This window comes from Dendrobates tinctorius, unplaced genomic scaffold (genome assembly GCF_039654945.1).
Source record: "Dendrobates tinctorius isolate UK_male_01 unplaced genomic scaffold, ASM3965494v1 ptg000232l, whole genome shotgun sequence".
NCBI classification, from domain to species: Eukaryota; Metazoa; Chordata; class Amphibia; order Anura; family Dendrobatidae; genus Dendrobates; species Dendrobates tinctorius.
The window spans coordinates 7,203,268-7,222,044 of NW_027361899.1; the positions used below are offsets into that span (position 1 = coordinate 7,203,268).

An 18,777-nucleotide genomic window follows, 5' to 3' on the forward strand; every position below is an offset into this window, starting at 1 on the left:
TGCCCCTATATACAAGAATATAATTACTGTAATACTGCCCCTATGTACAAGAATATAATTACTGTAATACTGCCCCTATGTACAAGAATATAATTACTGTAATACTGCCCCTATGTACAAGAATATAGCTACTATAATACTGCTCCCTATGTACAAGAATATAACTACTATAATACTGCTCCTATGTACAGGAATATAACTACTATAATACTGCCCCTATGTGCAAGAATATAACTACTGTAATACTGCCCCCTATGTACAAGAATATAACTACTATAATACTGCCCCCTATGTACAAGAAAATAACTACTATAATACTGCCCCTATGTACAAGAATATAGCTACTATAATACTGCTCCCTATGTACAAGAATATAACTACTATAATACTGCTCCTATTTACAAGAATATAACTACTTTAATACTGCCCCTATGTACAAGAATATAACTACTTTAATACTGCCACTATGCACAAGAATATAACTACTATAATACTGCTCCCTATGTACAAGAATATTACTACTATAATACTGCTCCTATGTACAAGAATATAACTACTATAATACTGCTCCTATACACAAGAATATAACTACTATTATACTGCTCCCTATGCACAAGAATATAACTACTATAATACTGCTCCCTATGTACAAGAATATAACTACTATAATACTGCCCCTATGCACAAGAATATAACTACTATAATACTGCCGCCTATGTACAAGAATATAACTACTATAATACTGCTCCTATGCACAAGAATATAACTACTATAATACTGCTCCCTATGTACAAGAATATAACTACTATAATACTGCTCCCTATGTACAAGAATATAACTACTATAATACTGCTCCCTATGTACAAGAATATAACTACTATTATACTGCTCCTATGTACAAGAATATAACTACTATAATACTGCCCCTATGTGCAAGAATATAACTACTATAATACTGCTCCTATGTACAAGACTATAACAACTATAATACTGCTCCCTATGTACAAAAATATAACTACTATTATACTGCTCCCTATGTACAAGAATATAACTACTATAATACTGCCCCATGTACAAGAATAGAACTACTATAATACTGCCCCCTATGCACAAGAATATAACTACTATAATACTTCCCCTATGTACAAGAATATAACTATTATAATACTGCTCCTATGTACAAGAATATAACTACTATAATACTGCCCCCTATGCACAAGAATATAACTACTATAATACTTCTCCCTATGTACAAGAATATAACTACTATAATACTGCTCCTATGTACAAGAATATAACTACTAAAATACTGCTCCTATGTACAAGACTATAACTACTATAATACTGCTCCCTATGTACAAAAATATAACTACTATTATACTGCTCCCTATGTACAAGAATATAACTATTATAATACTGCCCCATGTACAAGAATATAACTACTATAATACTGCTCCTGTGTACAAGAATATAACTACTAAAATACTGCTCCTATGTACAAGACTATAACTACTAAAATACTGCTCCTATGTACAAGACTATAACTACTATAATACTGCTCCCTATGTACAAAAATATAACTACTATTATACTGCTCCCTATGTACAAGAATATAACTACTATAATACTGCTCCCTATGCACAAGAATATAACTACTATAAGACTGCTCCTATGTACAAGAATATAACTACTAAAATACTGCTCCTATGTACAAGACTATAACTACTATAATACTGCTCCCTATGTACAAAAATATAACTACTATTATACTGCTCCCTATGTACAAGAATATAACTACTATAATACTGCTCCCTATGCACAAGAATATAACTACTATAAGACTGCTCCTATGTACAAGAATATAACTACTATAATACTGCTCCTATGTACAAGAATATAACTACTATAATACTGCTCCTATGCACAAGAATATAACTACTATAATACTGCTCCCTATGTACAAGAATATAACTACTATAAAACTGCTCCCTATGTACAAGAATATAACTACTATAATACTGCTCCTATGTACAAGAATATAGCTACTATAATACTGCTCCTATGCACAAGAATATAACTACTATAATACTGCTCCCTATGTACAAGAATATAACTACTATAATACTTCCCCTATGTACAAGAATATAACTACAGTAATACTGCCCCTATGTACAAGAATATAACTACTATAATACTGCTGAATATAACTACTATAATACTGCCCCTATATACAAGAATATAATTACTGTAATACTGCCCCTATGTACAAGAATATAATTACTGTAATACTGCCCCTATGTACAAGAATATAATTACTGTAATACTGCCCCTATGTACAAGAATATAGCTACTATAATACTGCTCCCTATGTACAAGAATATAACTACTATAATACTGCTCCTATGTACAGGAATATAACTACTATAATACTGCCCCTATGTGCAAGAATATAACTACTGTAATACTGCCCCCTATGTACAAGAATATAACTACTATAATACTGCTCCCTATGTACAAGAATATATCTACTATAATACTGCTCCCTATGTACAAGAATATAACTACTATAATACTGCTCCTATGTACAAGAATATAACTACTATAATACTGCCCCTATATGCAAGAATATAACTACTGTAATACTGCCCCCTATGTACTAGAATATAACTACTATAATACTGCCCCCTATGTACAAGAATATAACTACTATAATACTGCCCCTATGTACAAGAATATAGCTACTATAATACTGCTCCCTATGTACAAGAATATAACTACAATAATACTGCTCCTATGTACAAGAATATAACTACTATAATACTGCCCCTATGTGCAAGAATATAACTACTGTAATACTGCTCCTATGCACAAGAATATAACTACTATAATACTGCCCCCATGTACAAGAATATAACTACTATAATACTGCTCCTATGTACAAGAATATAACTACTATAATACTGCTCCTATGCACAAGAATATAACTACTATTATACTGCTCCCTATGCACAAGAATATAACTACTATAATACTGCCCCCTATGCACAAGAATATAACTACTATAATACTGCCCCCTATGTACAAGAATATAACTACTATAATACTGCTCCTATGCACAAGAATATAACTACTATAATACTGCTCCCTATGTACAAGAATATAACTACTATTATACTGCTCCTATGTACAAGAATATAACTACTATAATACTGCTCCCTATGTACAAGAATATAACTACTATAATACTTCCCCTATGTACAAGAATATAACTACTATTATACTGCCCCCTATGTACAAGAATATAACTACTATAATACTGCTGCTATGCACAAGAATATAACTACTATAATACTGCTCCCTATGTACAAGAATATAACTACTATAATACTTCCCCTATGTACAAGAATATAACTACTATTATACTGCTCCTATGTACAAGAATATAACTACTATTATACTGCTCCTATGTACAAGAATATAACTACTATAATACTGCCCCTATATGCAAGAATATAACTACTATAATACTGCTCCTATGTACAAGACTATAACTACTATAATACTGCTCCCTATGTACAAAAATATAACTACTATTATACTGCTCCCTATGTACAAGAATATAACTATTATAATACTGCTCCTATGTACAAGAATATAACTACTATAATACTGCCCCTATGCACAAGAATATACTGTAACTACTATAATACTTCTCCCTATGTACAAGAATATAACTACTATAATACTGCTCCTATGCACAAGAATATAACTACTATAATACTGCTCCTATGTACAAGACTATAACTACTATAATACTGCTCCCTATGTACAAAAATATAACTACTATAATACTGCCCCATGTACAAGAATATAACTACTATAATACTGCTCCTATGTACAAGAATATAACTACTATAATACTGCTCCCTATGCACAAGAATATAACTACTATAATACTGCTCCTATGTACAAGAATATAACTACTATAATACTGCTCCCTATGCACAAGAATATAACTACTATAATACTGCTCCTATGTACAAGAATATAACTACTATAATACTGCTCCTATGTACAAGAATATAACTACTATAATACTGCTCCCTATGTACAAGAATATAACTACTATAATACTGCTCCCTATGTACAAGAATATAACTACTATAATACTGCTCCTATGTACAAGAATATAGCTACTATAATACTGCCCCATGTACAAGAATATAACTACTATAATACTTCCCCTATGTACAAGAATATAACTACTATAATACTGCTCCAATGTACAAGAATATAACTACTATAATACTGCTCCCTATGTACAAGAATATAACTACTATAATACTGCTCCCTATGTACAAGAATATAACTACTATAATACTGCTCCTATGTACAAGAATATAGCTACTATAATACTGCCCCATGTACAAGAATATAACTACTATAATACTTCCCCTATGTACAAGAATATAGCTACTATAATACTGCTCCTATGCACAAGAATATAACTACTATAATACTGCTCCCTATGTACAAGAATATAACTACTATAATACTTCCCCTATGTACAAGAATATAACTACTATAATACTGCTCCTATGTACAAGAATATAACTACTATAACACTGCTCCTATGTACCAGAATATAATTACTATAATACTGCCCCCTATGTACAGGAATATAACCACTATAATACTGCCCCTATGTACAAGTATATAACTACTATAATACTGCCCCTATGTACAAGAATATAACTACTATAATACTGCCTTCTAATGTTGGATTTTTGTAGATCGCTTCTAAATAATATGTAAGACTCAATTTACATCTTGGCATATATCATGCACCTGTCTTCCTGAGGAGGGCGTAGTTCCGGTTATCTGGAGGTGGTGTGGGGGCTCCTGAGGACTGCAGACCCCTGTTTGCGGAGCTTTCTTCCACATTGGTTCCTGTGTTGGACATTGCAGCGTCCCGATTCCTCATCTTCTCCTTCTTTAGCATACTGACCAGAATATCTGGAGATCAATTATAAGAAAAGAGAAACAGACAATGGGGCGGATTCATGCGAGGACATCGCTACCAGGCCAAGTCCAGACAGACACGTCAGGCGACACATCTGGAGTAGGGTGGCCCCACAGTCTCCGTACATATTTTATATGGCAGTACTATTGCTGGACTGTTCTTTCCAATGTCTTTGCTCCTCTCCTGCTCTGACACACGTGAGTATATAGAAGACACTGTTACATATACGTTGTAGAGATGAACCCACGGGAGACGTTGGGAGACGGATGTTCCCCATGGCAAGAGGCTTGTACTACAGCAATGCAGGTAATCGCTTCACAAAAAGGCAATTATGATGAAGATTATACAGCATGAATATTGTATAAAAAGAGAGCTCTAGTCCAGTAGGGGACGCTCCCGAGCATCAAATAGTGTCCTGCTGACAAATCCAGGGATGGAAATAGAGATCCTTCTGCTGGTCAAGTTATAGGGACCCAATACAAAACTTGTCCGCAGTTCCTCCACACATACCGCTAGTATCTTGGACACATGGTGGACACAACGTACGGTACACCGCAGCCTCCGTCCATGGGAGGTTACGGCACCAATACAGACTATTACATGACCAGCAGGTCCAGAGGTGCCAGAGTGGACGAGCTCTCACCGCACTCAGCGGGAGACATATATTAGGGGGGGGACACTTGTATAAACCTTACATATCCATCCTTACATGGACACAGCACGCCAACTGCTCAAATAATACCGCACTGGCCGATCTGGGTCCATATGTAAAGAAGTGGCTTACCAGGTCAGGAGGTCCTCTCAGCCTTAGAGAGTGGGCACAGGGACCCCGGGCGTTGATGCAGCAAGCAGGATGGCACGTGGGCAGTGAGGACTTGGACACACAGGAACCTCAAATAAGTCAAGGGAGAAAATCTAATTGATCCACTTCAGGTAACCTGTAAAACCCAATGTGGAGCACAGCAGAGGGCAGCGGATCCAGAGGAAGGAAGCGGAGCCTGGGATGGGAGTGTAACAGACATAATAGCTCCTAGTACAGAATATTAGAGCGACAGACGGTGTGCAGCACTGGTGTCCGCCAGCTAATTTACTGATATCTAGTGAATAAGAGGAGCACTCGGCATTAGTATACGGGCGCCCGCTGGACTGGAGGATCCAAGGAGTCAATGTAGAGAACCAGCTGCACTCAGCAATATGATAGAAATGAGCCTTATTCTTACTGCAAAATCAATTCACCGCAGTGCTGACAATAGCGATAGGTAAAGCGATCAGCTGCGCTTCACCCCAGGTAGATGTGGTGCATCACGCTGTCAGGGCTGCCGGCAGTCGCGGGGCATCTGTGTGTAATCTACGACGCCAGGAGGAGCGTAGTGTGAGCGCTGCTAGCACTGGACATAGCGATGGTTGAAATAAGACCTTGACTAGGTCGAAACGTAAGTACGGTAATCGCCTTACCTGTCGCTACTGCCAACACCGCTGTGGATTAATTTTGCTGTAAAAATAAGGATCGTTTGTAACATTTGTCAGTGCGGCTGATTGTCAACAGTGAATGCAGTGAGACAGTGACCCGGATCGCAGCCGGGAATACGGAAATAATGTCCAGCGCCGGTGGCAGGTGCACCCCTGTAAGGTCCACAGGGTCTATTGTGGCTGCCCACGTCGCTGGCTCTGGTCTGTGTTAGCTTCACACAGCCAGGAATACGTCCACAGCACCTTCAACTCTGCTGCATGTGAAAACCCAAACACAAAACTGAGAAGTCCAAACCTTTACTGCAGGTTTAAAGGAAAACCATGGCCATGGGCCAATCGTGACCTGAGCGGAGGGAGAGATCTGTCCCACTACTTTCCTAAAGATCTCACCAAACATAAAAGCCCACGTCAGGTTTTCCTAAACTGACCAGGTCCGATAACTTGACCAGAATACACTAACGGTACTTTTATTCTGCATGGCAACCGCATCTTGTAATTACAACGCTCCCCAGAGGTTCTAAGCACATTCTGGGGGCACATAACGGCCCTCGTATACGATTCCGAAATGGATGTGTAGGAGGAAAGGACCTGGGAGAAAGGAAAAAAGTGCAAAAAAAAAAAAAAAAAAAAAATCAAGGAAAGTGAAAAAAGAGGATAAAAAAAAGAATAAAGGGAAAAGTGCAAAAGTGATAAAAAGTACATATGAATGTCACTACAAAAAAAATGATAAATGGGTGAAAAAATGTGAAAATCGTAAATGTGAAGCTCCAGCGGGATTTAAGGCATCCAGGGAATCTGACCGTCCTATTGCTGCAGGATAATCATCACTGGGTGAACTCTGGTCTCAGACGAAGACGAGCGTGAAGGATTGGAAAAATCATCACGAAGATTCTGAGCCGGACCTTAGCTCCAGATCACTCAACAGATAACTGATAAGTATGAAAAAGAGAAAAAGACCATCCAAAAGGAAAAACCGCTCCTTCACCCTCAATAAGATGGATAAAGCAGAAGGATAAAGTGGAAGCACACAGGAAGTAGTCTTCTCTAAGGACATCACTGCTAAGCATCCAGCCTCTTACTCCGGGGGTCAGAGACTAAAGGGGCCTTTACACATAGCGATATCGCTATGTGTGATACTTACCTCCGACTGGCTCCCCCGCTGTCTGTCGCTGATCGCGCGAGATCGTGCAGCTCCATTTCTCGTCGGGCGCTTCCTGCTGGCGCCGATAAGCGACGCGTGGACGGAGGACGTCAGGATCGCCGCGTCTGAAAGTTAAGTAACGACCGCTGCTGCGTCGCTACATCGCTGGTGAGATCTGCCTGTGTGGCAGCTCACTAGCGACCATTTAGCGATGCACCAGCGATCCTGACCGCGTCATATCGTTGTCGGGATCGCTGGTGCATCGCTAAATGTAACGGGGCCTTAAGTGATTTTTTAACAGAAGCAAGTGATCACGTGAAGAGAGCATACACCCGAAAAAGGAGGACTAAAACTTTGGGACACATTTCACAACAGTTGCACCAAGCAAAAACCACAGATTATCAACCTGTCGACACTGCTGATCATCTGTCCTGGCTCCAGGCCCGGCCTGCTCACCCTGACCTAGCGATCCAACTGACCAAGTGAGCCATACGACACATGCTTTGACTGAGGATGACAGGATGGTCCTGCAGAGGCGGCTTACCTCACCAGCCATGAAAACTCTTCACAAGTTTAGTTTGATAAAGGATTTGTCATCGTTTGTGTAGCAGATTGATTTTCCAGCTTCTTCACTCCGTTAGTACAAGACGAGAGCCACGGGTATCGATATTTTCTAAAGTTAATAATAGAAAATGACACTTCGACAGGTCAGCTACATTTTACAGCACAACTGGATTGAGTCATAGTGCTGATTCTCGTGGTGAAAAGTAAATTTCTTGCTAAGTGGCAAAAGTCAAAGAAACTGGTCAAAAAACTGAGCGAAGTTATCTATAAAGTCACCAGCCAGGGAGAAGAAAACCCAATCAGGTTTATCATGTCATCCTGCTCAAGCCATGGCGTGATAGGGAACCGGTGGAAGCACCATGCCAGGAGGCTATTCCCGGAGGCCAATGTCGAGGTGGTACAGACACTCTCCTCAGCCCAGAAACAACAGTGCAGAGAACTCCTCCAGCAAAAACGAGATCTTTGTTCAGAGTTGCTGGGATGCACTGAAACTGTGGAGCACGAAGTTGACAGAACTGAATGTGCAGATAAATCTTAAGCCATGACGAATTTCTGAAGCCGTCCCCGACATGATAAGAAGGAAGAAAAATTTTGCGCTGAGGCGTCGTCAAAGAGCAGTCCCATTGTCCTTGTGCCAAAACCAAATGGAGAATAGTGGTTTTGTAATGATTACTGTAAGCTGAATGAGGTGTCCAAGTTTGATGAGTATCTGATGTCCTGGGTCGATGAGCTCATTGAGAGGTTGGGGTCAGCGAGATACATCACCGCCCTTGACCTAACAAAAAGGTACTGGCAAATGACCCAAATGTCCAAAGACAAGACGGCCTTCTCTATAACTGATGAGTGTTTCCAATACACCAGGATGCTTTTTGGTCTGCAAGGAGCCCCATCCACCTTCCAGAGGGCCATCGACCGGGTCCTAATTCTTCACAAGAAATACAACACAACTTACCTAAATGATATTGTGATTTCCAGCCCGTATTGGGAAAGTCATCTGTAGAAGGTCCAGGTGGTACTGAACGCACCCATGAAGGCGAGGTTCGCGACATGGGGAAGGTGGACAAATACCGAGGCTATATCGTTGATATGGGCAAAATCAAGCCACAGGAGAAAAAAGTGGAGGCGATCAAAAAATTTGCCGCAACTAGTCTCCAAAAAACAAGTTCTGGCGTTTCTGGAAATTGTGGGATACTACAGGCGGCTCATCTAGAATTTCGCCATGAGAGCAGCACACTTCACCAAAGTCCTTAAAAGCACAAAGTCATCTATGGACAAGTGACTTCCGAAGCAGAGACAGCTTTCCAGGAGTTGAGGCTAGTCCTCTGTAAACAGCCGGTCTTGGTCGTACCAGTCTTCACGAAGGAGTTCGTGGTTTAGATGCATGCTTCAGAAATAGGGTAAGGGAGAAGAGTTGACTCAAGAAATAAATGGGGAAAATACCCAATCCTATAACTAAGTAGGAAACTTTCCTCCAGTGAGAAAAATTATGACATTGTGGAAAAAGAATGCTTGGCCATCAAAAGGGCTATTGACACTTTGAAGTACTACCTGCTAGGTCAAAAGTTCAGGCTAGTGTCAGATCCCTGAGATGGATAAGGGGAAAGAACCGGAAGGTCTGGTGATTAGATTGTTCCTGGCACTCCAGGACATCAGCTTCCATGCACTTCTGCTTAATTGTAAACATGGATAAATTACTGTGTCCCCTATATGTGCCATGTCAGGGCCAACTTTCTAGTCTGATATATTGCACTTTGCGACTGCGCATGTTATGTCCAAAATACAGGGTGGGCCATTTATATGGATGCACCTAAATGGGAATGGTTGGTGATATCAACTGTCTGTTTGTGGCACATTAGTATATGGGAGGGGGGAAACTTTTCAAGATGGGTGGTGACCATGGCGGCCATTTTGAAATCGGCCATATTGGATCCAACTTTATTTTTTCCAATGGGAAGAGGGTCATGTGACACATCAAACTTATTGAGAATTTCACAAGAAAAACTATGGTGTGCTTGGTTTTAATGTAACTTTATTCTTTCATGAGTTATTTACAAGTTTATGACCACTTATAAAATGTGTTCAAAGTGCTGCCCATTATGTTGGATTGTCGATGCGACCCTCTTCTCCCACTCTTGACACACTGATAGCAACACCGCAGAAGAAATGCTAGCACAGGCTTCCAGTATCCCTTGTTACAGATGCTGCCCATCTCGTATCTTCACAGCATAGACAATTGCCTCCAGATGACCCCAAAGATAAAAGGCTAAGAGGGTCAGATCGGGGAGACCTTGGTGGCCATTCAACTGGCCCATGACGACCAATCCACTTTCCAGGAAACTGTTCCGGTAGGAATGCTCGGACCTGACACCCATAATTGATGGTATGGTGTGGTATATGGGGTACAAAGATAGTGGGCCCATTCTACATCAATGGAAACCTCAATGCCACCGGATATCTGACATTGCTCCATGATGATGTGTTGCCCTCTTTATGCACTGAAGATGGCACGTTCCCTGAGTTTCTCCTGCAAGATGGTGCACCACCACATTATGGGTGTCAGGTCCGAGCATTCCTACAAGGAATCTGACCCCCTTAGGGCCTCGTCACACGTATCAATGTCCCAGAGATCCCACCAACGATCCGACGTGGATGGGATCGCTTGGACATAGTTAGCTGATTGCTGGTGCGCTGTCACATAGATAGACCCTCCAGCGATCAGGACCAGTGAGCAAGCTGGTTTCCTATGTAAACAGCGGGTATCTAAGAGCCGCACGGCTCTTAGATACCCGGTTTACACTGGAAACCAGCTCCCAGCGTCGCAGCTCTCTCGCTGCCACACGCAGCTATGCGTGCTGGCCAGCGGGAGATGTTGTGAGTTCATTTTCTGGTCCACCAGTTGTGAGTTCTCCTGCCAGGCTCCCTCTGGTGGTAACAGCAGGTAGTGAGGCTGATTTAATCAGTGGAGATCTGTCACCTGATAAGGAGGATGATGATTGGACCTCAGGAATCTCAGACTGGATTTAAGACAGCCGACGCCCTATTCTGGTGCTGGTGATTCCTTCTGGCTTGTCAGGTCTTGGTTTTCAGCTCTGTTCCAGTCATCTAAAGCTAAGTTTTTCTGCTAATGTTCACACTTGATTTTGTTGGTCTATTCAGTTTTTTGTGTGGTCAGCCAGCCCCGGCTGTGCTGTGCTGAATTTCCACTCTTATTTACCTGTATTTGCCAATTTGCTTTTTGTCCCTTATTAGATTGGCCTCTTTTTGCTCTGTCTCAGAATATTTCAGAGTGCTGATATAGTGGGAGAAGTCTAGTGACTTCAGGGTTAATTTTGCTATCAGAAGTGTTGGACATTATTTTTGTAGGGTTCTTTGCAGATTGCAGACAGTGTCTTTCCTTTGCTATCCTTTCTAGTTAGTTTGGGCCCCATCGTTTGCTCAGCCTATTTTCCTGCCTGTGTTTGTGCTTTCATCTTGTTTCACCGTCAATACATGTGGGGGGCTGTCTTTCCTTTGGGGTCTGCTCTGGGGCAATTAGTTTTCCCCTTTTCTTGCTTCAGGCTTATGTAGTCCTCCGGCTGTGACGAAGTGTCTAGGAACATCGTAGGTACGCTCCACGGCTGCTGCTAGTTGTGTGGTAAGATCAGGGATCTGCAATCTGCATAGTTACCAACCTCTCTGGTTTTCTGTGACTTAGCTTGTTTTGCTTTTTTTCTCCTCGGTGACCCATTCATAACAGGGAGACCAACGATCAAAAAACGGCCCAGGATGATCCTGCACGATCAGCGATACCCGGCAGGTCGCTGATCCATGCCACACACAGCGATGTCGCTGGCGAGATCGCTGTGGCGTCACAAAATCAACGATCTCGCTGGCCATATCGCTGTGTGTGATGGGGCCTTTAGACTAGCATTTCTTCTGCTGTGTTGCTATCAGTGTGTCAAGAGTTGTAAATAACTCATGAAAGAATAAAGTTACATTAAAACCAAGCACACCATAGGTTTTCTTGTGAAATTCTCAATAAGTTTGATGTGTCACATGACCCTCTTCCTATTGGAAAAAATAAAGTTGGATCCAAAATGGAAGACTTCAAAATGGCCACCATGGTCACCACCCATCTTGAAAAGTTTCCCCCCTCCCATATACTTACGTGCCACAAACAGGACGTTGATATCACTGACCATTCCCATTTTATTTAGGTGTATCCATAAAAATGGCCCACCCTGTTCATTACAAACCCGACATAGGATCTGAGCGGCGCAGCCGTCTGCCTGTTATAGGATGGCGAATATTCATCACACACAAGGTGGTAATACGTAATGTGCACACGGTGACTATATATGGCAGGATGGATGCGTCACCCGCTGCTCCGCCTATGGTCTCTCCTATACTCAGTCACATCTTCCTTATCTTCGGCACAGTTCTCGCCATGGCTCGCCTGGCTTTCAATTTGTGGTAATGAATGGACAGTGAGGATCTTCAGCCTGAGGCCCGGGATACATATCATAACGTGTGCACCAATCGCCATACAGCAAAGGCTCGGCATACATATCACAACGTGTGTACCGATTGCCATACGGTGGAGGCTCGGAATACATATTGTTACATGTGCACCAATCACCATAGTCGAGGCTTGGGATACATATCGTAACTAGAGATAGGTGAACCAGAACAGTAAAGTTCGGCGTCTATACCTAACACCTACTTTTAAGGCATGGACACCGAACACGGACTTCACCATGAAGTCCGTGTTACTGTACGGGTTCAGCCCCGAACACCAGGCGTTTGTCATGATGTCAATCGTTACCGCCGGTCAGACAGCCGCAGTTCCCATGCTGTCATTTGACACTTGAGCCCGCAGCTGTGATCGGAGGTATAAAGTTTACCTCTGGTCACTGGTGTCGGCTGATGGGACTACTGCTCCCAGCAGCCGCCTGCTCCAGCTAATACCAGCGAGAGCAGGTAACCTTAATATCCAGAAGGGGCCTGGTCTGCAGGGGCACAGCTGGCCTTATGCGGCATTACCCGGATGAGCGCGGCTCGCTCCATGATCTATGATTGCTCTTCTGCCCTCGTTCACACTCGCTCACACATCGGAGGCTCTCCCTGCACTTTATTGTTCAGATTTGGATCCCTATATCAGAAGCAGCGGGCGCAGGGCCTCCACACCCGCGGGGATCTTGGCGCTGTGTCAGTGGCGCTCGCTGAGCTGGTAAGGATACTGATTTCGCTGTCTCGTTGCTGCAGAAGATCTCGGAGCTTCTTCACCTCCTCAGGACGAGTGGAGGATGTGGCGGGTCTTTCCATGGCTTTTTCTAGCGAGCTCGCTGTGCCGTCTGATGGCTTCTTTCCATGCAGAACTCTCTGACGAGACAATAAAATACAAAAGATGATTATTAGGCGACATGACTAATGGCACATTATCGGTCACACACTGCTGCCGCAGGACGGGCGCTATCCACACGTTGTATCACTGCTGCTGAGGCCGACTGACCAACATGTGTCACAGGGAGTCTAAAAGGAGCGAGAAAGATGGAGGAGTCTGGGTTTCTTGATTCCAGGAGGACGTTACCCCCTGACTGCACTGTGCCCCCCTGTACAGACGGTGGAGGATAATGTTATGGGCTGTTATCAGGGGGCGGCCTTGGACCATCAGCTCCAGTGATGGGAAATCTTCATCTTCAGCACAAGACATTGTGGACAATTTTAGCTTCAGCTTTGTGGGAACAGTTCGGGGAAGACCCTTATCTGTGCCCCATGACTGTACCCAGTGCACAAAGTCCATAGAGACATGGAGGGGGGAACATGAGCGGCCGCACAGAGCCCCATACTGACATGGGGGAGAGAACATGAGCGGCCACACAGAGCACCATACAGACATGGAGGGGAAGAACAGGAGCGGCCACACAGAGCCCCATACAGACATGGAGGGGAGAACATGAGTGGCTGCACAGAGCCCCATACAGACATGGAGGGGAAGAACATGAGCGGCCGCACAGAGCCCCATACAGACATGGAGGGGGAGAACATGAGTGGCCGCACAGAGCCCCATACAGACATGGAGGGGAAGAACATGAGCAGCCGCACAGAGCCCCATACAGACATGGAGGGGAGAACATGAGCGGCCGCACAGAGCCCCATACAGACATGGAGGGGAGAACATGAGCGGCCGCACAGAGCCCCATATAGAGATGGAGGGGAGAACATGAGCGGCCGCATAGAGCCCCATACAGACATGGAGGGGAGAACATGAGCGGCCGCACAGATCCCCATACAGACATGGAGGGGAGAACATGAGCGGCCGCACAGAGCCCCATATAGAGATGGAGGGGAGAACATGAGCGGCCGCATAGAGCCCCATACAGATATGGAGGGGAGAACATGAGCGGCGGCCACACAGAGCCCCATGCAGACATGGAGGGGAGAACATGAGCGGCTGCACAGAGCCCCATACAGATATGGAGGGGAGAACATGAGCGGCGGCCACACAGAGCCCCATACAGACACGGAGGGGGGAGAACATGAGCGGCCGCACAGAGCCCCATACAGATATGGAGGGGAGAACATGAGCGGCGGCCACACTGAGCCCCATACAGACACGGAGGGGGGAGAACATGAGCGGCCGCATAGAGCCCCATACAGATATGGAGGGGAGAACATGAGCGGCGGCCACACAGAGCCCCATGCAGACATGGAGGGGGGAGAACATGAGCGGCCGCACAGAGCCCCATACAGATATGGAGGGGAGAACATGAGCGGCGGCCACACAGAGCCCCATACAGACACGGAGGGGGGAGAACATGAGCGGCCGCACAGAGCCCCATAAAGACATGGAGGGGAGAACATGAGCGGCCGCACAGAGCCCCATACAGACACGGAGGGGGGAGAACATGAGCAGCCGCACAGAGCCCAATAAAGACATGGGGGGAGAACATGAGCGGCCGCACAGACCCCCATACAGACATGGAGGGGAGAACATGAGCGGCCGCACAGACCCCCATACAGACACGGAGGGGGGAGAACATGAGCAGCCGCACAGAGCCCAATAAAGACATGGGGGGAGAACATGAGCGGCCGCACAGAGCCCCATACAGACATGGAGGGGAGAACATGAGCGGCCACACAGAGCCCCATACAGACACGGAGGGGGGAGAACATGAGCAGCCGCACAGAGCCCAATAAAGACATGGGGGGAGAACATGAGCAGCCGCACAGAGCCCAATAAAGACATGGGGGGAGAACATGAGCGGCCGCACAGACCTCCATACAGACATGGGGGGAGAACATGAGCGGCCGCACAGAGCCCCATACAGATATGGAGGGGAGAACATGAACGGCCGCACAGAGCTCGGACCCCAGCCCCAATTAACACCAATAATGGAGATTGTGAGCCCAATCTCCCGCCAACATCAGCGCCTGACCCAACAAATGCTCTTCTGGATGAAAGGGCTAAAATTCTCACAGACGTCTCCAAAATCTTGTAGAAATCCTTCCCAAAATAGCAAGAGCTGTTAAATCTGTAGAAGAGAAACTCCATATTAATATCTATGGATGTAGATGAGGACAGAGAAGCCCCCGGAGGTGGATGTGTGGGGGGCACATAATTTCCTAAATATTAATGTCTATGGATGTAGATGAGGACAGAGAAGCCCCCAGAGGTGGATGTGGGGGGCACATACTTTCCCCATATTAATGTCTATGGATTTACATGAGGACAGAGAAGCCCCCGGAGGTGGATGTGGGGGGCACATACTTTCTCCATATTAATATCTATGGATGTAGATGAGGACAGAGAAGCCCCCGGAGGTGGATGTGTGGGGGGGCACATACTTTCCTCCATATTAATGTCTATGGATGTAGATGAGGACAGAGAAGCCCCTGGAGGTGGATGTGGGGGGTACATACTTTCCCCATATTAATGTCTATGGATGTAGATGAGGACAGAGAAGCTCACGGAGGAGGATGTGGGGGGCACATACTTTCTCCATATTAATGTCTATGGATGTAGATGAGGACAGTGAAGCCCCCGGAGGTGGATGTGGGGGGCACATACTTTCTCCATATTAATGTCTATGGATGTAGATGAGAACAGAGAAGCCCCCGGAGAAGGATGTGGGGGGCACATACTTTCTCCATATTAATGTCTACGGATGTAGATCAGAACAGAGAAGCCCCCGGAGGTGGATGTGGGCAGTATGCGGGTTCCCTATAATGTCTCTGGGTCTGTACTCCAGTGTGCACACAGCAGTATACAATTTCCCTGTAATGTCTGGGGTTGTGTACACCAGTGTGCAGCAGTATACGGGTTCCCAATAATAACAACTCGGGGTCTGTACACCAGTGTGCACACAGCAGTATAAGGGTTCCCTATGATGTCTCGGGGTCTGTACACCAGTGTACACATAGCAGTATACGAGTTCCCTGTAATGGCTCGGGGTCTGTACACCAGTGTGCACACAGCAGTATAAGGGTTCCCTATAATGTCTCGGGGTCTGTACACCAGTGTACACACAGCAGTATACGGGTTCCCTGTAATGTCTCGGGGTCTGTACACCAGTGTGCACACAGCAGTATAAGGGTTCCCTGTAATGTCTCGGGGTCTGTACACCAGTGTACACACAGCAGTATACGGGTTCCCTGTAATGTCTCGGGGTCTGTACACGAATGTGCACACAGCAGTATAAGGGTTCTCTATAATGTCTCGGGGTCTGTACACCAGTGTACACACAGCAGTATACGGGTTCCCTGTAATGTCTCGGGGTCTGTACACGAATGTGCACACAGCAGTATAAGGGTTCTCTATAATGTCTCGGGGTCTGTACACCAGTGTACACACAGCAGTATACGGGTTCCCTGTAATGTCTCGGGGTCTGTACACGAATGTGCACACAGCAGTATAAGGGTTCCCTATAATGTCTCGGGGTCTGTACACCAGTATACACACAGCAGTATAAGGGTTCCCTATAATGTCTCGGGGTCTGTACACCAGTATACACACAGCAGTATAAGGGTTCCCTATAATGTCTCGGGGTCTGTACACCAGTGTGCACACAGCAGCATACGGGTTCCCTATAATGTCTCGGGGTCTGTACACCAGTGTACACACAGCAGTATACGGGTTCCCTATAATGTCTCGGGGTCTGTACATCAATGTGCACACAGCAGTATAAGGGTTCCCTATAATGTCTCGGGGTCTGTACACCAGTGTACACACAGCAGTATACGGGTTCTCTATAATGTCTCGGGGTCTGTACATCAGTGTGCACACAGCAGTATACGGGTTCCCTGTAATGGATCAGGGTATGTAAACCAGTGTGCACACAGTAGTATTCAAGTTCCCTATAATGTCTCGGGGTCTGTACATCAATGTGCACACAGGTAGTATAAGGGTTCCCTATAATGTCTCGGGGCCTGTACACCAGTGTACACACAGCAGTATACGGGTTCTCTATAATGTCTCGGGGTCTGTACATCAGTGTGCACACAGCAGTATACGGGTTCCCTGTAATGGATCGGGGTATGTACACCAGTGTGCACACAGTAGTATTCAAGTTCCCTGTAATGTCTGGGGGTCTGTACACCAGTGTTCACACAGCAGTATACGGGTTCCCAATAATAACTCGGGGGCTGTACACTAGTGTGCACACAGCAGTATAAGGGTTCCCGGTAATATCTGAGGATGTGTACACTAGTGTGCACACAGCAGTATACGGGTTCCCTATAATGTCTCGGGGTCCATACACCAGTGTGCACACAGCAGTATAAGGGTTCCCTATAATGTCTCGGGGTCTGTACACGAGTGTGCACACAGCAGTATACGGGTTCCCTATAATGTCTCGGGGTCATACACCAGTGTGCACACAGCAGTATACGGGTTCCCTGTAATGTCTTGGGGTCAATACACCAGTGTGCACACAGTTATACGAGAGCGGAGACCCATTGCACTGTGTATGGAGTGATGAGTGAGGGGCTTTCACGACCCGGATCTCCACCATTCTGCAGTATGTCTAGGGGGCTATAACCTATTGCATTTAAAAGCGGGCGACACTTAGAGGGATTGTTCATGCACAATCCTGTCACCTATCCGTCAGATAAGAAGAGAATTATGATCGCTGGCGTTTGGCTGCTGAGACCCCTACAAATCCCGAGCACAGAGCAGGTGTGTTGTGTGCGGCCCCTCTCCCCCTGCACAGAAGAGCTCGCTATGCTGCGGTACCTTAAAAAAAGTGAAACTATACTGGATCCTCCGCATGTCGGCCCCCACGTCCAGGCTACTTTCAGGGTCCCTGTCATCCAAGAAATCGTGGAGCTGCTCCTCCAGCCTGGAAGAAAAAGAAAGATGAAGAAGAATTCATAATTGAATGCACACAGGAGAACGCAGGGCTCAATGTACACCCTCCGTGTGCCGCCATACAGGCTCCATGTACACCCTCTGTGTGCCGCCATATAGGCTCCATGTACACCCTCCGTGTGCCGCCATACAGGCTCCATGTACACCCTCCGTGTGCCGCCATACAGGCTCCATGTACACCCTCCGTGTGCCGCCATACAGGCTCCATGTACACCCTCCGTGTGCCGCCAT

General features: G+C 44.9%; 1 protein-coding gene across 1 annotated transcript in view; it reads right to left on the reverse strand.

Moving 5' to 3' along the window:
- The window catches only part of KIF6 (kinesin family member 6), a 171,604-nt gene that overhangs the window by 98,277 nt on the left and 54,550 nt on the right, over window positions 1–18,777 (reverse strand). The window contains exons 11-13 of the mRNA XM_073556291.1: window positions 18,412–18,517; window positions 13,418–13,559; window positions 4,849–5,016 (exon numbers count right to left, since the gene is read on the reverse strand). Coding sequence (XP_073412392.1) covers window positions 4,849–5,016; window positions 13,418–13,559; window positions 18,412–18,517 — 416 coding nt within the window. The remainder of the gene's footprint in view (window positions 1–4,848; window positions 5,017–13,417; window positions 13,560–18,411; window positions 18,518–18,777) is intronic.